Source organism: Lycorma delicatula, chromosome 7 (genome assembly GCF_047948215.1).
Source record: "Lycorma delicatula isolate Av1 chromosome 7, ASM4794821v1, whole genome shotgun sequence".
In the NCBI taxonomy this organism is placed as follows: Eukaryota; Metazoa; Arthropoda; class Insecta; order Hemiptera; family Fulgoridae; genus Lycorma; species Lycorma delicatula.
The window spans coordinates 92,282,172-92,304,766 of NC_134461.1; the positions used below are offsets into that span (position 1 = coordinate 92,282,172).

General features: G+C 28.6%; 1 protein-coding gene across 1 annotated transcript in view; it reads left to right on the plus strand.

Moving 5' to 3' along the window:
- The window catches only part of LOC142328335 (uncharacterized), a 100,427-nt gene that overhangs the window by 45,572 nt on the left and 32,260 nt on the right, over positions 1 to 22,595 (plus strand). The window contains 7 exon segments of the mRNA XM_075372040.1: positions 3,334 to 3,621; positions 8,992 to 9,129; positions 10,322 to 10,422; positions 10,593 to 10,790; positions 14,850 to 15,006; positions 16,277 to 17,027; positions 17,196 to 17,977. Coding sequence (XP_075228155.1) covers positions 3,334 to 3,621; positions 8,992 to 9,129; positions 10,322 to 10,422; positions 10,593 to 10,790; positions 14,850 to 15,006; positions 16,277 to 17,027; positions 17,196 to 17,977 — 2,415 coding nt within the window.

A 22,595-nucleotide genomic window follows, 5' to 3' on the forward strand; every position in this document is an offset into this window, starting at 1 on the left:
CACTCTTTCATCCTAATAAGAATTATTGGAGAGATGCCACACATCAAATTACTAGTCTTGATGGTGAACTATCCATAGCTGATTTGATACAGAGCTTGTAATATCTGTTTAAATTTTTTTGAATTTGTCTGTGCTTAAAAACAAATATATGATAAGAAACAAGGCCAAGAAATAAATATAATATTTCTGAAATTTTGCATGCTTACTAACGGATTATAGATAAATTTTACTAAATTATAAGTTATTATAGTTTTTGCAAACGGTAATTAATTATCTAATGTCTTGAAACACTACTCAAGAAATTACTGAAATTAGCTTTGAAAGCAGTATTCCATTTTAATTCAACAAGTGATCAGTGCATCACTATTTTTGATTTTGATGATATTCGGCTATTTTCATCATTTTTCCCATGCTGCAGCATTCTTATTTTACATCACACAGAGGGTCAAAAAGGCTTTTTGGAAAGAGTAAAGATGTAACTTCATCTTAGTATACTCAAAATTCATTTTGTTGCATAACTAAATCTTATAATGTTTACCTTATAATTACTTATAAGGTAAACATACTTACTTATAAGGTAACATTACTTATAATGTTTAAGTTATGTTAACAAATTGTTTTTTCAAATTTTGAGTCCAAAATAAATAATGAAGGGCTTAATGTAACAGGCCTGTTTTTTACTTTTTAACTCTTAGGTACTAGTAGTACTTATAAAAAAAAATTGGACTGTTACCGAGTATCCTTCATTAAAAAAATGAAAAAAATGACTGCCAAATCATAAGATTTCGAAAATGTCTCATTTTTAGGGCCCAAAAACTACATGTAAGACAGGTGAAAAAAATCTAAATGTTTACAGCAGTTAGTACATTTTATGTACTTTAAAACAATATAAAATTTATTTTTTACTCAAACTGGTTGATGAGTAATGAAGCCAACAAAACCGTTAAAACCACTGTTCCTTCTAACCGTAAACATTGTATCCGGAAATACTGATGTTATGTATTTTTTTCAGATTATAAAAATTACAACTAAACTCATTAGAATGAATATATTGATAATAAATAGTCAGTTGCAAAATGATAAATAGTTACAGAATGATAAATAATAATTACAAAATAATTCAAATGCATTAACAAGTTGTTCAGTTCACTTTTACCTATATTTAATTGCTAATTGAAGTTATGAATAAATCTTGCACTTTTTGATAACAAACTTAATTAACATAACTTCTCCTGCCATTTTTTTATTGAGTGGAACTGATAAGTCCTCATTCATCTTTGGTGTAATGTTTTGTCCTCTTCCAGTAGTTGATAGAAAAACCTCTGTAGGCGTGAAAATCTTTAAAATATTTTCCAGTTTTAATTCGTGTTTGATTATCCATCAGTGATTTCTTGAATGAAGTACCAGGACCCTGTGAATGGAAAAAGTGTATTTGATATTCCTCTTCATTTTCATGTATTTTTACTTCAGTGACTTCGCCTAACCACCACTTGCCATCGTATACACAGCAGACATAATTTTTATATTTTGGCTTTTGGTAAACCTATAAAGCAATCAGAAACACTAATGTCCTTATGTAATAATACTAAAATAAATGTTTGATTCAGGGTCGCCCAGACTTTCAGAATACATTTCTGACTTGTTGGAACATAACTGTGAAAGGTTCTTTTTTCTGGGACTGTTGTGATTACTTTATAACAAGAAGTGATGTATTCTTCAGTCTCTTTAACATCTTTTTTAGAGCAGAAAATAAATGTTGTATTTTTAATATTGGCTTTGCAATAATTGTGCATTTCAGAAGGTGTAATAATGTGATTGTTGACTGTCCTTTGAAGGCTTGCTTTAGTCACATACCTTTTTACAGTTCCACCAATCCCATCACATAGTCCTTTTCCATAATATGAGGCAAAAAAAGCCATTCAGCTGCAATTTCAAAATCTTCTTGATGGTAGCATGAATTTTTTTTGTTTTTATACTGGACTAAGGAGCCATCAGAAAAATAAAAAAAATTGTTTAACTTGTGGTAACAGTGTTTTTACTTTATTTAACTTGCTTTTGGAAGCAGAAGAACAATGTAGTATTGTGCTTCAAGTACTCACTAATCACACAGTAGCTTTGGCTTTGTAATTTTCCTTCTTTTTTAAAATATATGAGAAATGGATGTACTGTGGCATAAGTTTTTGACCAGTGATATGACTGGACTTCATCCTGTATCGCAAAATGAAAATTTTGAGAGTAGTCATTTCCCATAACAATACATTCACCTTCCAACAAGTTTTTTCTTTTTAATGTTTAGGAAATTAGCTTGTTTCTTTACAACAAAATGAAGCCTTTTTAAATTATTTAAATTTTCAGTAAGTTTAGTATTCTTGAAATGGAAGAATTTGAGTAGTTAGTTCACAATAGTCAACAGAAACCCACTGTTTGAAGATAATTTCAGAATCAAAATCATCCCTGCTCTGTTGCAGTAATCTGAGCACTTCATTAGTGCCTGGACATTTTTCACACCAGCAGCATGCACGTTTCATTTTGTATATCACATACCATGGTTGAAAGGAGAATTTTATAATCAGTTTTCATCTTTAGAGCCGATAACATGAGTTTTACATTTTGGTGGGTGACACACACAAACAGAGTGAGTACCTGTCCCATTAGCATTATTCATTATTTATTTTTGGCCCAAAATTTTAAAAAACAACAATTTGTAAACGTAACTTCTGTAAACATTATAAAATTTAGTATGTAAACAAATGAATTTTGAGTACACTAAGATGAAGTTCCATTTTTACTCTTTTCAAAAAGCTCTTTTTGACCTCTATATGATTAAAATAAGAATGTTATAGCTCATGGAAAAAGTGATTAAAATGGCTGTTTTTACCTCTTGGCAAGTTGGAAAATAGAATATTACTCAAGAATTTTTTTTTAAATATAAAATATTTTTTGGCCATTACAAGATTGGTAATTATCACAAACCAAATATCATCAAAATCAAAAATAGTGAAGCAATAACATTTTTTTAAATTTGTTGAATTAAAATGGAATTCCTCTGAAAAGAGAATTTCCATTAGTCTGTAAGCAAGTCATTAATAATTTTTAATAACTTCAAAATTTACTAAAAGATGGCTTATTTATATTTACCAACATATCATTTGTATAAATAATAGACCGAGAATATTGGCTTATTTATATTTACCAACATATCATTTGTATAAATAATAGCCCGAGAATATTAGTTAGGTTATTTCTTTTCATTGCTCACTGAATCAGGTAAATATATTTAAGCATAATCTTTCCTGTCTTAAATTTTATTATTTTTATTAAAATTTTTTACAGAGCCATCATATGTTACTGAAAGAACATCTCCAGATGGCAACATCTGAAAAAGCACAATTAGAAGAACTTGTTGCTCAGTGTAAGGATCAAATTGAAAGGACTCATTATGAGCTGGCTGATGCTAATCAAGCTATCGCTGCTAGAGATGATACTATTCAAATACTGGAAGAGCAAATTAAACGTCTGGAAATGAAAAATGTAAATGCATTAGATGAAAATCAGTTGCTGAAACACAAATTATCGACTCAAGATGTAGAGTTAAATCACCTCAAACAACTTTGTGATCAGGTTATTAGAATTATTAATTTATTAAAAGTTATATGTTGTAAAGTGATAGTGCAATGTAATATTATTTTTATGGTATTTGAGTGGTTGGTTTGTCTGCTAAATTCTCTTGATATTAAATTCTTGATCTATAATAATAATCATGGTTTCTTTACCCAGGAGTCAGATGCTCTTAATAATATATACAAAATTTTCATTCTGCCTTCTTTTAATCATATGTACTATGCAATAATAAACTTTATGTATTATGATTTATTTCGCTTTTTGTGTACCAAAAACTAAATGATAAATAAAGGAAACTGTATAAATTCTTTAGAAATAAAATTAATTTAAGATATAAAACAGAAAAAGAAAAATTGGTTGATGCAAAAATGTGGTGGTGAAGTAAATTAAAATATTATTACTAGAATGATAAACATAGCATGCAGAAAAATGAGAAAATATATGGGAGAAATGAAGCAAAATGTATTTGTATCATAAGTGTGGATGTAAAATCCTTATTAGGGAAGTAAGAAAGAGCTATCAGGTGGCAACAATGATATGTAAAATGAACTACACCAAAAGGAAAAATTATCATATGAAGTAATGGAAAAGAAAAATAAAATTGCTGATAATTTAGCGAAACTATATTTTGAGATTGGAGTTAGCTAGACCCGTAAAACAGAAATAAAGCAGTAGGAATAGATGATAAATATCTGAATTCTTGTCTTATTTAAGAAAAGAAGGACTGATTAGACTACAAAGATTAGTACCTGGAGTATGAGAGACTATAGTACTTACACAAGTGTAGTTCTTAATACCCCAAAGAAAGTAGAAGCAAATAAATATGAAAATTGCACTAGCAGTCTAATATCTCAGCCTAAGATATTAACTAGGATAGTTAAAAATAGAAAGGAAAGAAATAGAAATCTTTTTAAGTAAAGGAAATGATTAGCCATAGGATGTTGAAATTTCGGATTTTGGTATTTTTCTTATCTGCAGTAATAAGCTTTCATTGAGAGTTTTTCAACGATATTTCATAAGTGGTACTTATTTTCATTGGTTCCAGAGTTATAGCCAAATAAAATTTTAATTAATTAAATATTTGAATCTTACATGGGAAGGCACATCGGTTCAAATCAGACTTAATCTCTTTCTTTTTCTTTAACTTTTTTTTAATTTCCTTTTTTATTTTTATTTTTTTATTTAAATATGTTGATTTATTACTAATTATTAACCTGAGATTGTAAAAAAAATGTACAATAAATAATTATTAAAAAATCAGAAGTTATTAGTAAATAAAATTTTATGTACTTTTAAAAATTTGTTTATATAATAGATTTGGTAAAACATCTGATTATTTAATATTAATTGAAAATTATTTAAGAATTGTATATTTTTGGATTTTCTAGTTTAATTTCTGTTTAATTTTATCTACATTAAAGTTAACTACAGATTGACTGAAAAATAGATCCTCACAAGAACAATATATACACTGAGGCATACATGCCAGATCTGTAATAAATGGCAAAAAATTCTTATCTTTTAGTTCTTTACTCCCCTGATATTGTTGGATAATATTATTTTCCCTTAATCTTTCTTATCTCTCTCTCTTAATCTTTTTATTCTTTCCTTGGTCATAACATTTTCTTGCTCTTTAGATTTATCATCTTCTCTTAATGTTTTTATTCTTTCTTTTTTTGTAACATTTTCTTCTGTTTATTTTTTTTCGGTTTGCAACATTTTCTTCTTACACTCTATCCTAATATTTCATATAAGATTGTTAAATATTTGATGTTAATAAAAACTAATATTTCAGAAATTGTGTAACTGTCCACTTTATTAAAGAAGAGGATCATATCTCACTTTCAAATGAAATAAATTAAATTCAGCAAAAAATGTGTACATGTAATAGGTGTACAAGGAAGTCATGGGGTGTTCATATTAAATTTTTTGATAATTTGCTCAGTCTAATGTTGCAACAAACATTGCTAAGCTAGGTGGAAATAATTTTTGAAAAGGTTGTACAGATGTAGTTCCTTGATTTACAGTAGCAGTCATAACAGGCTGACATAAATTTTCTAGTTTCATTTGAGGTGTGAATCATCCAAAGGTTCATTCCATGTTATCACATTCTTCGTCATCACATCTTTGCATATTCAAGCCATTAGTTTGTGGAATTCCAATGAATCATTTTAAGAATGTTCAAGTCATTATTGTCTTAATTATTTTATGAATATTCTAATGCATTCTGTGAATTATTGTTGCTACCATCTGTATCATTAGATCCAGTAGACTCACTGACATCTTCATTATCACTTTCATCACTACTTCTAGAATCTGTATCACTAGTTGTATAACTTGGGTCAATATCAGTGTCATCTGTGTACATGTAAGAGTTGTCTTAGATTAATCAAAAGCAGGTAAAATTTTTTCTTCATCGATCTCAAATCCCTGTTGAATTACAAAAGGAAAATGCTTATAAACTAGCAGCTCTTGAGAAAGTTTATTATACAGAAAATACCAAAAATATTAATTTGATCTTGGTTGAACAGAATATTAGTAACAATGTCAGTTGGGACATTTTTGTTCCAGGAATGATGACTGTTGGGACAAATATAACCCACATGTGTTCAGGCCTTCAAACTAAAGCTTGTGAACAAAATAAACAAATATAACATAAAATAATTATAACACATGTATAGTTTTGTAAAATAAAAAGATAAAAATTAGAACATGTACCTTCAAATTTATTGCTGAGATACACAAAAGGTACATACAAGTATACAATATCCACATGTAAACAAGTCAGCCATTTGCATACAACATTTCTACCAACACTGAAGAATAATATTCATTTAAAAAACTAATAACCTTTTATTCAACTCACAATTGGAACCAGTAAAACCCAGTAGTTGTTTTTAAAGCACAAATGGGACATATGTAACCCATTAGGCTTGAATGGATCAAAATACACTGTTTATTTACATGAAGGTTGTTTTCACTAAGAGAAAATTAGTTTACATTACATGTAATGTTTTTATTTCAAAAACAATAATCAAGCTTAATCACAAGTTTTTCTCCTCCTAGTATTCTAGTAATTTAATAGAGTGTAAATGTTTGAGGACTAATGTGCTAACTGTTTTGCTACTAGATGTGTTTGATACGTTTGTGTAAAGACAAGATATAGCACTCATTTACATTCTTAAGGTTATTCTTAGTTTCTCATGTCTCCACTAGGAGCACATACCAAGTTTGAGTCAAATACATTCATAGTTTAGTTGTTGACAGGTGTTTAAGTCAATCAAGTATTGTGATTTATGAAAAATGGATGAAAGAAAATTTTGTGTAAAAACTTTGCAGACGTACACCTGCTATATGGGTAGCAGTGTATAAAAAATTGCTTTTTGAAAGGCAAAACTGCTCAAGAATCTGAAATCGTGTTGGATAAATATTATGGTGCATTTGTTCCATCAATTAGAACATTTTACTGATGGTGTGGTTATTTTCCAAGTGGTCATATAAGCACAAACAACACTGACATCCTGGGAACAGCCTGTTGTGATTGTGATTGCTGAGGCAGCAGGCATCACAAAGGAAAGGGTGCATCATATTCTACATGAATATTTACATTAACAAAAACTATCTGTAAGATAGGTGCTGTGTTTACTCTCAAGAGATCTGAAGTGTGTATTACTTAGACATGCCTAAAATGTAGTTTGGGACTGTTTCAGTGTAATAGAGAGGAATTTTTCTATTGTTTCATAACAGTTGATGAAACTTAGATATTACTGTCTTGAAATAAGGAAAAATTGAAACGGTGAGTGGGTTGTAGTCTGTAAACATCCTACAAAGAAGGCAGAAAACCATTCCATCAGTAGGAAAGGTGATGGCCATCATCTAGGATCCTGATGGCATAATCTTCATTGACTTTCTGGAGAATGGTAAATGAAATAACTGGGTAATATGGTTTTTCTGGATCATCTAATTGAGGAAGTAAAGAAAAAAACAGCCTCATTTGATGAAAAAGAAGGTTCTTTTTCACTTACAGCTTCAGGTTCTTCTGTGATTGTGACAGCAAAATTATTTGAATTATGTTACAAAAGTTCTTCCTCATCCTACTTACCAGGCTTAGCTTCTTCGGATTGTTAACTGTCCAAATATGAAACAAGTCCAGAAAGAAGGCTGAAATATCTGACTAAAACTTTGGTAAATCATAGTGAAACGATGGGAACAAAACACTTGAGCGCACTAAGTGCATAGACTTGAAATAAAATTATACTGAGAAAAAAAGATTTTTCCTGAAAAATTGTCTTTTATTTTTGTTTGCATAGACTTACCTCAAATTCCCATCATACATGGTTAATCAGTTTTATATGGTAGGTAGCGTTTTTCAAAGCTACAAAATATTCATTCTCACCATTAGTAACTGTAACTGGGTTAAATACTTATCTAAAAAATAAAGAATATTGTGAGTACATTAACTGCCATTCAGTACTGAGTATTCCCTTGAAAGGTGGCATTAAAAATAAGGAACTTATATATGTGATAATGAATTTTTAATATCAAATTATATCTTTGTTATATATGTAATGACTCAAAGTTAAAGAAGTTGTTGCATAACATCAATAATTAATGAATAATTGATGTAATAGCATGATAGAATTCAATACTAATATAAATTCAAAACCTCTGGTAATATAAATTTATTTTATTTTTTATAAAAAAAAATGACTACTGATCATTCAGTAATACTGACTGTAATTTGGTGATCATTGAAAAAAAAAATCAAACTTTTATGAACTTTAAAATCACTACTGTTCAATTCAGTTTGCAATAAACTCAAATCTCAAATCTATAATTGATAACTAAGTGTGGTAATGATAAATTTGTGGATTGATAATTTGTGATGCACAATACTCAGTAATTTTTTGTAATTGTACGTGAAATAAAATTTAAGAGTTGCTTGGATATAAGAGAAAGCCAATAATAATACATGGTAAGATTAGGAAAGTATGAAATTTGTAGGTGTTTTTAAGATCTGCCATTAATTATAGAATTTCTCCAGTGTTTATTTATGAAACAATTATATATTATGGAGAGACAATTTTTAACAATATGTAGATATTCATAATTATAACATTACTGGAAGTACTGTGTACTTCTCAGAACATAGAACATTATTATTTCACACAGTATCTTAGCTTAGGGATACTAATATGTACCTGATCTCTTTGTAATTGTTTTTTACTGTAAAGAAAATTTTTATCTACTTGCTAGCATTAAAAAGCTAGGGTTGAAAAATTATAAAAGATTTAACATTTTTGTAATGATTATAATATTTAGTCATCCTACTTTCTAAAATTATGTTATTAATATTTTTTCCCTTTACAGTTAAAAGAAGAGAGAAATAATATCAAAGAGGAATTACTTTCACAACAAGGAGCAGGTTGTCAGTGTGAGGGAATGAATGATGACGTACATGAAGTTCGTGAAGTACCACCAGTTTCATCTCTCAAAACATTGAATTTAGTAATTATAACTTATTTAAATATTTGTTTTACTTTTTAATAATAATAATAAGTAAATTATTTATTTATAATAAATTTTTGTGGAATTTAATTTAAATAATACATTTGATAGTAAGTGATCAGTTACTTGCAGTTAAAGAGTATTTTTGATAGGCTGTATATTTTGCTCTGTGCATTAGAAACATTAGATTGACTAAAATATATTTTTAGTTTGCATTAAAAATATGAATTTGTATTACTTTTATCATTAAATATTTTATGATTTATTAAAAATTGTTATTACATATTACAACATAAGAAGTCTATTAAAAAATTATCTGTTATCTAATTATCTATTACAAGACATTAAAACAGAAATATCTTGTATCACAGTTTCTAACTCTTTTCTCCTTCAAAACACACACACACACTTTTTACCAACATCTTCTCTCCATTATTCAAACAATTTATGAAAGCATTTTAGGATTAGCATTCTTGTCGTGTTTTCTTTAATATTCTTTTGGCTTTCAGAGTTTAGAATAACCAGACATTACAGGAAGTTTATGTGGAAAGTAAGTTGCTTGATTAAAACTGGAAAATTGAAAGATCAGTTAAAAAGTTTTTGACTGGAGCAAGGAAGGACACGTTTTAGTATCTGATTTGCACAGTTTTATTTACTACTAACATGATGAAAATTACTGAAAACTTTTATATTTGTTAATTGTTTGACCTTTAAAGCAAATTTTTAATGTATAGTACTATAAAAAAAAATCAGCTTCATTTTGGCTCTTCTCTAAACTGTACTTGCATTCTGTGGAATATATGAAGACATTTTAGGAAAACTTAAACGACTTCCACTGCGATAACTAAGCCATAGTTTCTGAACTGTACCCGTTCACCCAACTTTCATTACTACTTGTGTGATCTTTAGGATCAAAACCTTTATTTCCACAATCTTAACATTTCATGCTTAAGACCAATGTGATAATTTTTCTCAGTTGAGTATAGCTTGGGTAAACATTTGTCAGCACCTCCATTTCATGCCAAAATTGTCTGTTAAAAGTGCATTTATTTAACCTTTACTGATATCAACAAGGTTAAATTCCAGATTGACAGATAATCTGTCAACCGGTAATTTTATTTTTTTATAATTAATTCACCACATAAGTTCTAAGATTTTGTTCAGGAATCTGATGTATGTAATATTTGTGCAGTTTTTCAGTATGGATGAAAAACTGCCGAGGTTACAGAGATTCAAACTTGGAACTTATCAGATAAAAAATGAAGACATTATCTCTCCACTATGGAAATGGAAGTCAGTGATACTACCACCACCAACATTCACAATTCACCAGATTTCCGCCTTTTTTTAATAGTTCTACTCTTTTATTTATGTTTTCCTACATTGTTGTTATACCACGTGCTTGTAGAATTTTAGATGTTATTTCACATTTACTAAACTTTTTATAATGCTAAATGAAATAGCTCTGATGAACGTATTTTATAGGAGGCTTTGAAAAACAAAGCTGAACAAATAGAAAAACGAAATGAAAATCTTGTTGGGCATTTAGAAGAAGTTATGAGACGTTATGAGTCTATGAAAAATGAAAAGAAAAACCTTGAATCTCAGAATATTGCTGATATAAAAAAATTACAAGATGACACACTGAAGTGGAAGGAAAAGTAAGAATTTTTTAATTAATTTAATAATTTCACTTGTTGATTTTTATTTAATTCTTATGAAGTTAGTTTATTAATGAGATTTCACATTTTGTAAAAGAAAAATGTATATGTCAAGTTTTAAATTAAATTATGTCTTAAACGTTATATTTTTTGTTTTACTCTTTTCATATTTTATTTATTTATTTTTTTTTTACTAAACCTTTCTTATGGAGATATAAGCATTCAGTGGCTTATAAACCTTCTTGTTTTAACGCAGTATTATTAAAATAATAATTACATTAAAATACTTAATTTTACATTGCTGAATGAGGATTTTTTGTTATACATTGTTAATTACTACATAGGCTTTATATATTTTTACTATTCTTTCTTCTATAGCTTTCTTTTCTAGTCCATTCTTTTCTGTTCTTTCACAAAGAGATTTGAATTGATTGAGTTTTTTATTTTGTTTTTTAAAGTTTTGTGCAATGCTAATTACATCAATTTTTTTTTTTATTTTGCTGGAAATTTGTAGACCTGTTCCTTGATTTATAATCGTGATTGCAAAACTGTGATAAATGTATTATAATACAGCATTATATGTCTGCTTATAATTACGATACAACCCCACTACAATGGCCAAATGGGGGTGTCGGTTTCTCCCGCATTATAGGCTAATGGTGTTATTTTGAAGGTGAAGTGAGAAACAATAAATAAGTGCCCATTGGATTAACACTGTATTATAGTACTTAAAATATTATTACTGACATTATCTTATGTTTCTGTCATCCTGTTTATATAGTGTAATACATATACAGTAGTTTGATGGAGCTAAATATATTTGTGTAATTATTCTGTACAATTTATTACTAAATACTGTATTTATAGGAAGTTGGAAAAAAAATTTGTGTATTAAAAATTTCAAAATTTTTTATACATAATGACTATGGCTCTATTTTTATACATAATGGCTCTTACTCACGTTATATATCTGTGGTTTTTTGAACCACGTAATCGCAGGATTGTGCTGTACTAGTTAGTGATGCAAACAGTATATGTAGTAGGAGATTGAACCAAGGCGTATCAGTTTATTTAAATGGCATTTTTATATCTCTTAATCACGAATTGAAGAGTTACATTTTTATTTTATTATTTTAAAAAATTAGTTATGTTTGTATTTGTTGACATGCAGTGGTAAAGTCAGCAGTGTGTGAGTAACTTGGAGCTAAGTAAATTAATGGCCTTTGATTTTTTCCACTTCATTGATCATCAGATGTACTATTTTTATTTTGTAGATGGTACTTAAAACTCACTGTACAGTTTGTGTATGGTTTTTTCATATGTTCAAAAATTAAACATTATCTTTTCAAATAAATATGAATTTGAAAAGCACAGCTTAGCCAAACTCTACTGAGAATTGGAAGTTCTAATTCCTGTCTAATCTGAGACTGGAGAAACCTATTTTATTAGAAGTGTTAATTCATATCTTAGAGTTTTTTTGTAAAAAAATAGCTTGAATGTAAGGAAATAAAAGTTTGACCTTTTCATAGGTTTGGCCTGAGAAAAAGGACAAGCCAAGGGTGCTACTGCCCTATACCCAACCATGTTCATTTAATTTGTATGTTGAATGTATAAAGAATGCTGTAGAAGAAAATGAAGAGATCTTGTTTTGTGTTGAATACAGAAAAATTTTAATGGTTAATTTCAAAATTAAAAGATATGAATTGAAAATAATAAACATTGAATATGAATTGAAAATAAATAAAAAAAAACAAAAGAAATGAGGATAGGAGACAATAAAACATTAAATGTCTACAGAAAAGCAGGAAGAATTACACAAATAAAGCAGTACTAGTAGTTAGATATTTTGTTAACAAAAGTTTGTTAAGGCTAAAATAAAATAAAAACAAGACTAACACTTGCAAAGAAAGTCAGAAATAGGTAAAATTACAGACTATTAGAAACTCAAAAACATTAATTGGAGTAGAGGAGATGTTGCAAAGGATCACCTTTGGGCAGATAAATCAAACCCTATTTTCAGTTATCATATATATACATACACACAATCAGGATTCTGTAACTTGTCAAACAGTAATTATTTTTAAATCCTAAAAATGTAAAAAGAATGAAGAATTTAAATGATTCATTATTCATTATTGTATGAAAAATAGACGAGGCAAGAAGATTGTGAGAGAAGTTTCGTGACATTTGTCAAGATACATGAAATTGTACAAACAAGTCAATTTTTTTTTATTAAGAGTTTTAATTGGTTACATAATTTTATTTTTATATCTATTTGTTTGAAAAGCTCATAATGTATTTAAACATGTTATAATGAATTTATTTATAATTTTATAATGAAAAGTAAAAAAAGAGATTTGTAAAAAAATACAAGTGCTTAACAAATGATGCATTTTAAGATGAATGTTGGAAGCTGTACTTATGACAAAAGTAGTGATAGTTTAAGCTTGCTTCTGAAGGATTAATCATTTTATATTAATTATTTCTGCATTTCAATTTGTTGCAATTAAATGTACATCTCTTTCAAACCAAAGATTACAAAGATAAAGTTATCTCCTCATGTCTACTTATATATTAATAGCAATCCTTTTTTATTTTATTTTAATAATTATATACTGCTTTTTTTGACAGATAAAAGCTTTAAAATATTTAAATGCCTATTTTTCTGTTTTTCATGAATATTTTATTTAGGAATGATTAGCTTATTTATGACATAGGCAAAAAGTGGATTTTTTCCTTTTGCAGTGCTTATTAACAGTAGTATAAATATGTTTTTATTACAATGAAATTCTGTTAAAAAAATCATTTTGAAAATTTGAAATATCTATACATATGAATAAATTTTTCTTGGTACAAATTATTGTAATTCAGTAAAATAGCTAAAAATGAAATATGTTTGAATGATGAAATGAGTAGGTTTAAAAAGTGAAAATAAAAATAAATGTTTTTTTTACATATCTTTACACTGAAAAAGGAATAATCAGTATGTAAAATTCCTTCACATTCTTTTGTATATTTTTTATCTTCTACAAAAAAAGTATAATATTAATAATGCTGTTAAATAAACACAATTTGAGCAAAAATTCAAATGTTCTTTTTGTTGAATTCAGTTTCTTATAATTCTGTTAATGTTCATCAGAATTTTATTTGTTACATCATTTTATTTATTTTTTAACTACTTTTTATACTTTTACAAAGATTTTTAAATAAGTGATAGGGAAATTTTACATTGTAATGACTGTGCTATGGTTGTTATCACTATACAATATATACCCACAATTACATAGTAAGGGTATTAATGTTTGTAAAAATATACCAGTAAAATGAATTTAAAAAAAATCAATTGTAAAATACAACTGTATTTCTGTAAACAGTAGATCTCTCTTATTTTGTATTAAATTTAACAAATTGAGTTGATTGAATCAATAAGTGAATATTAAAGTACTAAGCAAAATTGTTTATCATAATTTATTGTCAAAGTTTTAGCAACTGCCAAAAATAACCTTATCGTATTTTTCCTTTCGCAAATTTTTCCAGGGATATTAGCATTATTAAATAAATGAGACTATCAAAAAGGTACTTCTTCTAGATCCCTGTGTATTTTTTTTATTAAATATAAAAGTTAATCTTTACTAAGTAATTTGTACAAAGAGCACCTGTCAAGCACCTGGTAATTTGATGAATGAAAGCTATTACTAGTATTTTATTCTTCCTACAGCCATACCCCCCCCCCCACATTTAGCAGAAATTTTATGAAAAATCATTAGAATGTGTGTTATTCTACCTGATAGCCAGGACCCTTATTGTAGAATTTCATAAAAATCAGAAAATGCATTTGGTCTTCTTATACACATTATAAACATGAATAAACAATTGGAATGCCAACTTAAAACAGGACCTTGCATATTATATTTTTTCCCTGTTTTCATATATCCTTGTTTTTTATAACCTAATAAACTATTAATGCTTTCAATTATTGTTACATCATTAATAATTATTGTTACTGTTGTTATTATTTAAATTGAGATACTAATTCTTTTTAATAATAACTTAAATTAGGTATGAAGAAACTGCTGCAGAATTAGAACGGTTTAATACCCAATGTCGACCTCGTTTAGAAGAATCTGAAAAGATAATCGCTAATCTAAAAGCAGCAATCCAAAAGCTTGAGAGTGATAAGAAACGTGATCAGGAGAACTGGAAATCGAAGTTTATGGTAAATAACAATACTGTTGTATTAATCTTTAAATTTATTCATGTTTCACTGCATGCACTACATGCATGTTCCTGTGCAGCAAACTTTAACAGCTGTAAAGTGTTCTAATTACTTTTATTTGGTGTGATACGTAATAATATTCAGAAAGAAACAAAAATAAAATAAATGAGTTCTGTTTAAAATCTGTATGAATCTGCAATGAGGAACAAAGCTGTAAAGCTTCATCTTTGATTTTATGAGTATATTTTTAAATATTATTTTGTTTTCATGTATATTTAAATTCAGTGTTACCAAAAAACAACATCTTGGTACATAATATACATAGTACATGTTGAACTATGTTTTCTGGTGGTTTCTAAAATACTGAACATAAATCAAGTCAAGAACCAAATGGTCATTGGTGGGAATTAGTTTAATTTCCTTACATTCTTTCATTCCACTGGAGTATAATTCCTGTTAGTTATTACTTTGACTCACTTTTACTGGTTGTTATTTTAATTCACTTTTGGTTATCCTGCTTTCGCTGTAATTTCTTATTTCACCAGCTTAAGTTCTCTGTTTCACCAGAATTAAGTTAAATTAAAGTGATCCACTGCAGTATGATGTGATCAATAATCACACCTTTTAAAATTGACCACGCATTCTATATTTCTAAAAAAAACTACTTATAAGGTGTTTTATCATTAGATTATTGATAATCATGGGGAATCTGGAGATTCAGTTTTATCTGAGAAGCACCAGAATCAAGTAGGCTTGTTTTACAACCAATGGACAGGAAACAGCTAAGTCCACAGGCATGCTGTGCCCAACACTGTGTCCAGAGCCTCAGAATCTAGAGCATAAGATATATTTTCTATAGTTAGTTTCAATGCTATCAGTTCCTATTTTGCCTCCTCAAGAAATTGAAACATTTTAATCCAGAATGGAAACAGTAAATAGTGATCAATGATTTTGTATTGATCAGCTTAAATGTATGGTGGAATAACCTTTAATTTTGCTCTAGAAACTGAAGAAGCTCCTGGCATTAATGAAGCGTGTCCAGTCCAGCAAACAAGCTGAACAATAGACCCATTCCAACTAGAACCTCAGTGTAAAACCAGAAAATCTATTGTTCCAGAAAGGTTCTTTTTTTCTTTTTCATCCGATTCAAGATAAAAATTATTTTTTCTTATATTAGTGTTTAATGAAATTATTTAGCAATTTATTTAGTGATAAAATATTTTAGTTTTTCATTACCTTGCTAAAAAGATTAGAATTGATTTTCTTTTAGGATGATGTGTCTAAAACTTTAGAAGAAGTAAAACAGGAATATAAAAAAGCTGAAGAAACACTCAAGCAAAAAATAGACTTGTTAGAAAAAGCTGGTATGGATCTTGACAAAAAACACATTAATTTACCTGCAGATACAATGCAGAACATTTTTGATACCGCAAACTTAACTTGTTGTCGTTGCAGTCATTATACATCCAAGATTGAAGATGTTAAAAGACCAGATAAAGAACTTCTTAAAAAGCCGGATGAAAAGTGTATTGTTTGTCCTGATGATACAAAGAAGTCAGAACGTAAGCCTAAACAAAAAAGTGAAAAAAAGAAAAAGGAAGGTGTTTTTAGTCAGTTTAACCTAGAATTAACTAGTTCTGAATTGTTACAACTTGTAAATAAAGGTTGCCATCCTGAAGTTTGGTTTGAAAAAGAGGAAATCCATATCCAACCACAGTCTTCCACAAAAGAAACATCAGATTTTAGGATTTTCAAAGCAGATCAACCTGTTACTTTAGAAAGTCATGTTATTGAATTAAAAAATGAATTAAGACTTCTTCAAAGTAAAACTGATGAAATAGGAAAACAAAATGAAAGGACAAAGTCTGAATTAATTTCAAAAGAAGATCAGATCACTAATTTAATCATTCGAATTACATTACTTCTAGAAGCTCTTGGTGCAAAGGATTTAAATACTGACCGTTTAAAAAATGCTCTTGCTAAAGCTGAATATCGAAATGAAGCATTAAAAAAACAAATTTGTGAATGTAGAGTAAAAATTAATGAATTGACAAATGATAATCAGCAAATTCAAGTGATGGAAATGCGTCTCAGCAATTTAAAAAATACCATAGAACAAACAAAATTAGAAATAAGTAATGACGAAAGTAGAATTAAAAATTTGTTAGAGAAAATTTCAACTATGACAGATATGTCAAAAGAAAATAGCGAATTGAAAAGAAAACTTTTAGATCAGCAAAATACTTTACATGAAATTAAAAAGATGATGGAGAGTACTAAAAGTGATACTAATGCTGCAGTTTCTTCCAGTCGCAATTCTCCTCATAGTAGTAATAAAGGTAACTCTGAAGTAGAACTTGCGTTACATGATTATGTAGAATCAAAGGAAAGCATTAAATCCAAGGGTCAAGAGATGATAGATTCTCGAACAATAGATTCGTGTGATGATGTAGAATACTTTAATGACCTAACCACAGCAGATCCTAGCGATCAAAGTATAATTAAAAGTGTCTTGAATCTGCATAATTATAATGATAATATCAATTACAAAATCATGGATACTAATGAAAAAGGAAAATTAAAAATGTTTAATTCATTCAATCCATATGCTTATTTCTGTTTTTCAATGTTGAAGTTTGATCCGTTTAAAAAAGAAGAAAATTTACCGCTCTTATCATCAATATCTTTGCAATCATTTAACGGTTTAGATAAACTAAGTATTAATGATAAATCCACTGAATTGTTGTATAAAAGAGCTGCAAGTATTACCCAAACTTCAGAACACAATGATTTAGATTCGTCAAATCTTTCATCATATAGTTATAACCAAGTTTTACCAATAAATGCTCGTAGGTCATGGAGCATTGATTCTTTACTATTGAAAAAAACTAACAGTGTTAATCCACATCTGACAGCGTTTCTTATAGAGAGAAAAACTTTTCAAGAGAATACTGAAACAATAATAAATAATGTAAGTAATATTTATTAAAGTTACTGTTTTGAATACTTAATTGATTTTTCTATCTCTAGTAGCGATTCCAAAAGAAAAACTTGTTTGAAGAGTTGTATATTATGAACCACTTGTAGAAAAAACTGAGTTTTATACTATATTAAACCTTTTTCTTGACTGTTATTTTTAAGATTTTCATTTTATTTCAAGAAAACCTGTAGGAATTAATAGTAAATGATACATTAAAATACCTTTGTGGTAATACATTTTTCGGTGTTCTGTAACTCCATTAATAAAATGTGTGTGTAAATAAATGTTAAAAGTATATTAAAAACATTTATATTGATTTAGAGTTGAAAGCCAGCTTCAGTAATTTGGTAGCCATTTAAATAAAAATTCCTTTTTTGGCTTTTGGTAAAGAAAAAGTTTTTTTTCTATTAACTATCTACTTTAACATTTACAATACACACTTAATTTCAATTAATGGGATAAAAAAATATTATGAAGGAAAGAACAATTTCAATGCTACAGGTATTGTACTAAACTGAACAACTGCTTTACCAAAATAATATGTATTTTCCAACATAAATATATCATTACCATCAGTTTCAATAGAGATTTTTTTTTAATAATCTTTTTTCTTTCTGTTTTTAATTGAAATTACCTGCTATAAAACTACTGTTAAATACATAGTCCAATGCAAAAAAAAAACTGTTAGTATCTTTATCAAATTCCGAAATAGAAATAGCTTAATATTAAAACCAATTATAAGAAACATATTTTTAAATAATAAGCAATAGATAGAAAATATATTCCTAAATATATTTAAGACTATCTTTTTTTTACGTGTACGTTAACAAAGTTATGAAACAGAAATTGGACTATTAATGTTCTGGCTTAATGAAAAGATTGTGACCTGCTGGATTAAAGTGACAATTTTACTTATTATATACCCTCAGTACAATCAATCTACTATAGTGTGTCTGATTTTTGAGTCGCCATCTTTAAGTACAACACCATCTTTTTTTATTCTTTGGTTTTTCGACTTTTCTTCAAAAATTGCTAACTATCATTCAAATGGTAGGGATACAGCAAAAATGGTAAGAATATGTTTTACGTAAAATTATTATTTTTTTTATGATTTAAGCCCAATACCGCATTTGTAGCTTTAATATTTTGTGAGATACAAGCTTTTAAAATTTATTTTTTTAAATTTCAATTTTTTCAACAAAAGTCGTTGAATATCATGTAATATATATGGCTCTTATAGTATCTATATGAACCGGTAATGTGTAGACAGTTTTTGCTGAATACACCCAATGCAATTAGTGGTTAAACAAAAATATCTTTATTTATCTGGTAAGAAGAATATAGATAGACATATGCAAACTCAATGTTTAAAAAAATTTCAAAACTTAAAAGAAAATTTAAAAACACACAAAAGGCTGTCAGCAAAAAGATAAAATAAACATGGTCAAACTTCAGAATAGACTAGTCATATTTCCTTTTTTACAAGTTAAGTAGTGAAAGCGATCATTTTTCCAACCAAGAGTGGGTCATTGAAAGCAATGCATTTCGGAACAGTATATATACAGCTGAGAAACAGATATGAGATGTCTATTAAAAGAAGATAGATGATTTCAGGTCCTGAACTGTCACGTCTTTTGAATTAATTTAAAAATATCATAGAATTTTTCAATGGCAATAAAGAAAGTTATGAACAGGGGTCATTTAGTCAAAACTATCTCGTCAAAGTTTAATTCCTTTGAGGAGTAGAGCAAGTTAATCAACATTTTCAATTATGACTGTGTTCAGTTATGACACCATTATATGATGGTGATTGAAATGTACACAATGCAGAATTCTGCAATAGACCAATATTTACCATAAGTGAGGGATATTATAATTGATAAGAGTTTTAATAAACAGAATGCTTAAAAAAAAGATGTACTAGTCTTCCAGTGTCTTGGACTTACCGCTCAGAAAAGTAAATCGAATGTCAACAATCATCTGAAGTAACTGTGGATTATTGCACAACTCTTTATAGCATGTCAAGTACATCAAGATGATCATTCTGAGTTCTTTTCACGAAAACCATGCTTGGCCTCCATCTTCAAGTAAATATGGGGATCTACGGCTAACTAGCAATAAGTAGATTTACTGTCTTGCCTTATCTTCAACCAAAAATCATGACATATCAAATTTTGACGTTAAAGTATTTGACGGACCTGTCATCAAATTCATTCTACATGCACTTCCTAGATATTAGGCATGTATCTTTGCAGATTATAATGAATATGGTGTTCTTATCATGGATTACCAACCTAAGGACATTCAAAGATAGATATTGTATAAGACATTTAAAAAAAAAACTAGTCTGAAGGAAACAACACATGTTAAGAGGGGAAGGAAAGTAGAAGAAATATAACAAGATAAGCCTTCAGAATTCAGAAAACAAAACAAAACTTTTTATCCTATTAATTGAAGCAGTTGCAGTTAACAATGTTCAAGAAGGCAAAGAAATATATGTTATCTATAGAAAATTTGTCATTTCTAAAAGCAGGTATGTACCCATGTCGGAAACTGATCATGAAGATTCTGATATGAGAATGTGCCTTCATATACTGATATGAAAGGGTATAAATTCCATCCTTATAAGCATTGTTGATACTGATGTTACTGTGATACCGGTAATCATATTTTTCAGACTACAAACTTAAATCCTAATTTTCAACTATGTTACATTAGTAAGGGTAAACGCTTTCAATATTATTACATGAATGCCATTTGTCAAAAGCCTGGAGAAAACAATTTGGCAGCATTATTCTATTTATGGGTTCAGGCACCACATCACAATTTTCTGGCCTGGCAAAAGCAAAAAGATGATGGGGAAATCGTACTAATCAGCTAGGGTTTCTCATACTGATGGTTTTCTCTTTTCTGCAAAGAATTGATGCTAAAAGATCTTGAAATAATAGAGCGATTCATATGCATTATTTATGATGTACCACAGAAGTTTCAACAAGCTCAGAGAGGATTTCTTAGCAAAAGGACAGCAAGTAAAGATGATGCATAGTATACCACCTACACAGGATGCTCTTTATTAATTTAGATGCATTTAACAATCTAGTATCTGCCTATCTAGTTTGTAAGAGCTATACAGTAAGATGCTGCACCTTTCTCTAGCTAAATTTGGATAGAAACAAAACTGAAAAATTTGGCAATCAATTTGGATATTCATAACATAAGCAAGTAAAATCTGTAGGGAATTAATCAAGTGTGGCTATAAGGCTGAACACCTGTACTACAAAATGTTGTAATAAGATTGGAAAGGTTACTGTTGACAATAAATTTGTCTGAACAGCTCACAGACAATTTTATTGTCAAGACGGTTTATTGAGTTCATGACAATTTTATTGTCACAGTAACCTTTCCAATTTTTTATAACAGATTTCCAGTCATAATAACAGGTAACAGGTATGTGTTATACAAGAGTGGGGTGAAAAGTTCCAAGCCTCATACACAGATGGCATTAGCACGCCTAGCTTCTTAATTGTGTTGCACGATTTCATTCTTCATTAGTTTACTATGAGTTTGATGTCATTGCATCACTTAGTGTAAAGTATTTACAGTCCATCAAAGTGGAGGGTTAGGGCATTTTTTGTAAAATGGAAAACTGGAAATTCATGCAGAGATTAAATACTTTGTCTGAAAGACTTAACTGCAAAGGAAATTAAGAAGTGCTTGATACAATATTGGGAGACTCTTCTCCATCAAATACAACAGTTAAGCACTGGGTCGCAAAGTTTAAAATGGATTGATCACACACTAGCAATGAACCATGTAGTGACTACATGGTTCATTCTACCTTCTGAAGTGACTACACCAGAAATGATAGAAAAAGTGCATGAAGTTTTTTAGACAGATCTACTAGTAACAGTGAATGCAGAGTCTGTATGCATATCAACAGAATGCATGCATAATATTTTACACAAACATTTGGGCATGAACAAGCTATACACTAGATGAGTGCCGTATTTGTTCTCACCCAACCAAAAACAGTGCAAAAAACATTTCAAACAGTTGTCTCAAGCTCTTTCCACGCAATCCAAAGGAATTTTTTATATCAATTTGTGACAGTTGTTGAGACTGATATGGTTCCCATTATCACTTGTTTCCTAACCTAAAAAAAAATAGTTTAGAGGGAATAGATTTTCGACCAGTAATGAAGTTATTGCCGCTGTAGGTGGTTATTTTAAGGAGTTGGATAAATCAATATGCTGAACTGACATTAGTCCTCTTGTGGAACACTGGCCTAAGTGCATTGTAGAACTTAATGGTGACTATGTTGAAAAATAAATTAAAATGTACCCAGAAAACTGTTTTCTTATCCAGGCTTAGGACTTTTCACCCTATCATTGTAAAGACAAAATTTCTGTTATAATCGTTTTCTATGTAGGTGTAATTCAAAACTTTATCATATGGTGAAATAAATTATTAATAATGAAGTTATATTTGTTTAAACATTAGCTTTTTTCGGTATATTCAACAAAAACCATCTAAACATTATAGGATCATATAGTAGTAACTACAATAATCATAATTTAAAAAGCTTGTATCTCACAAAATATTAAAGCTA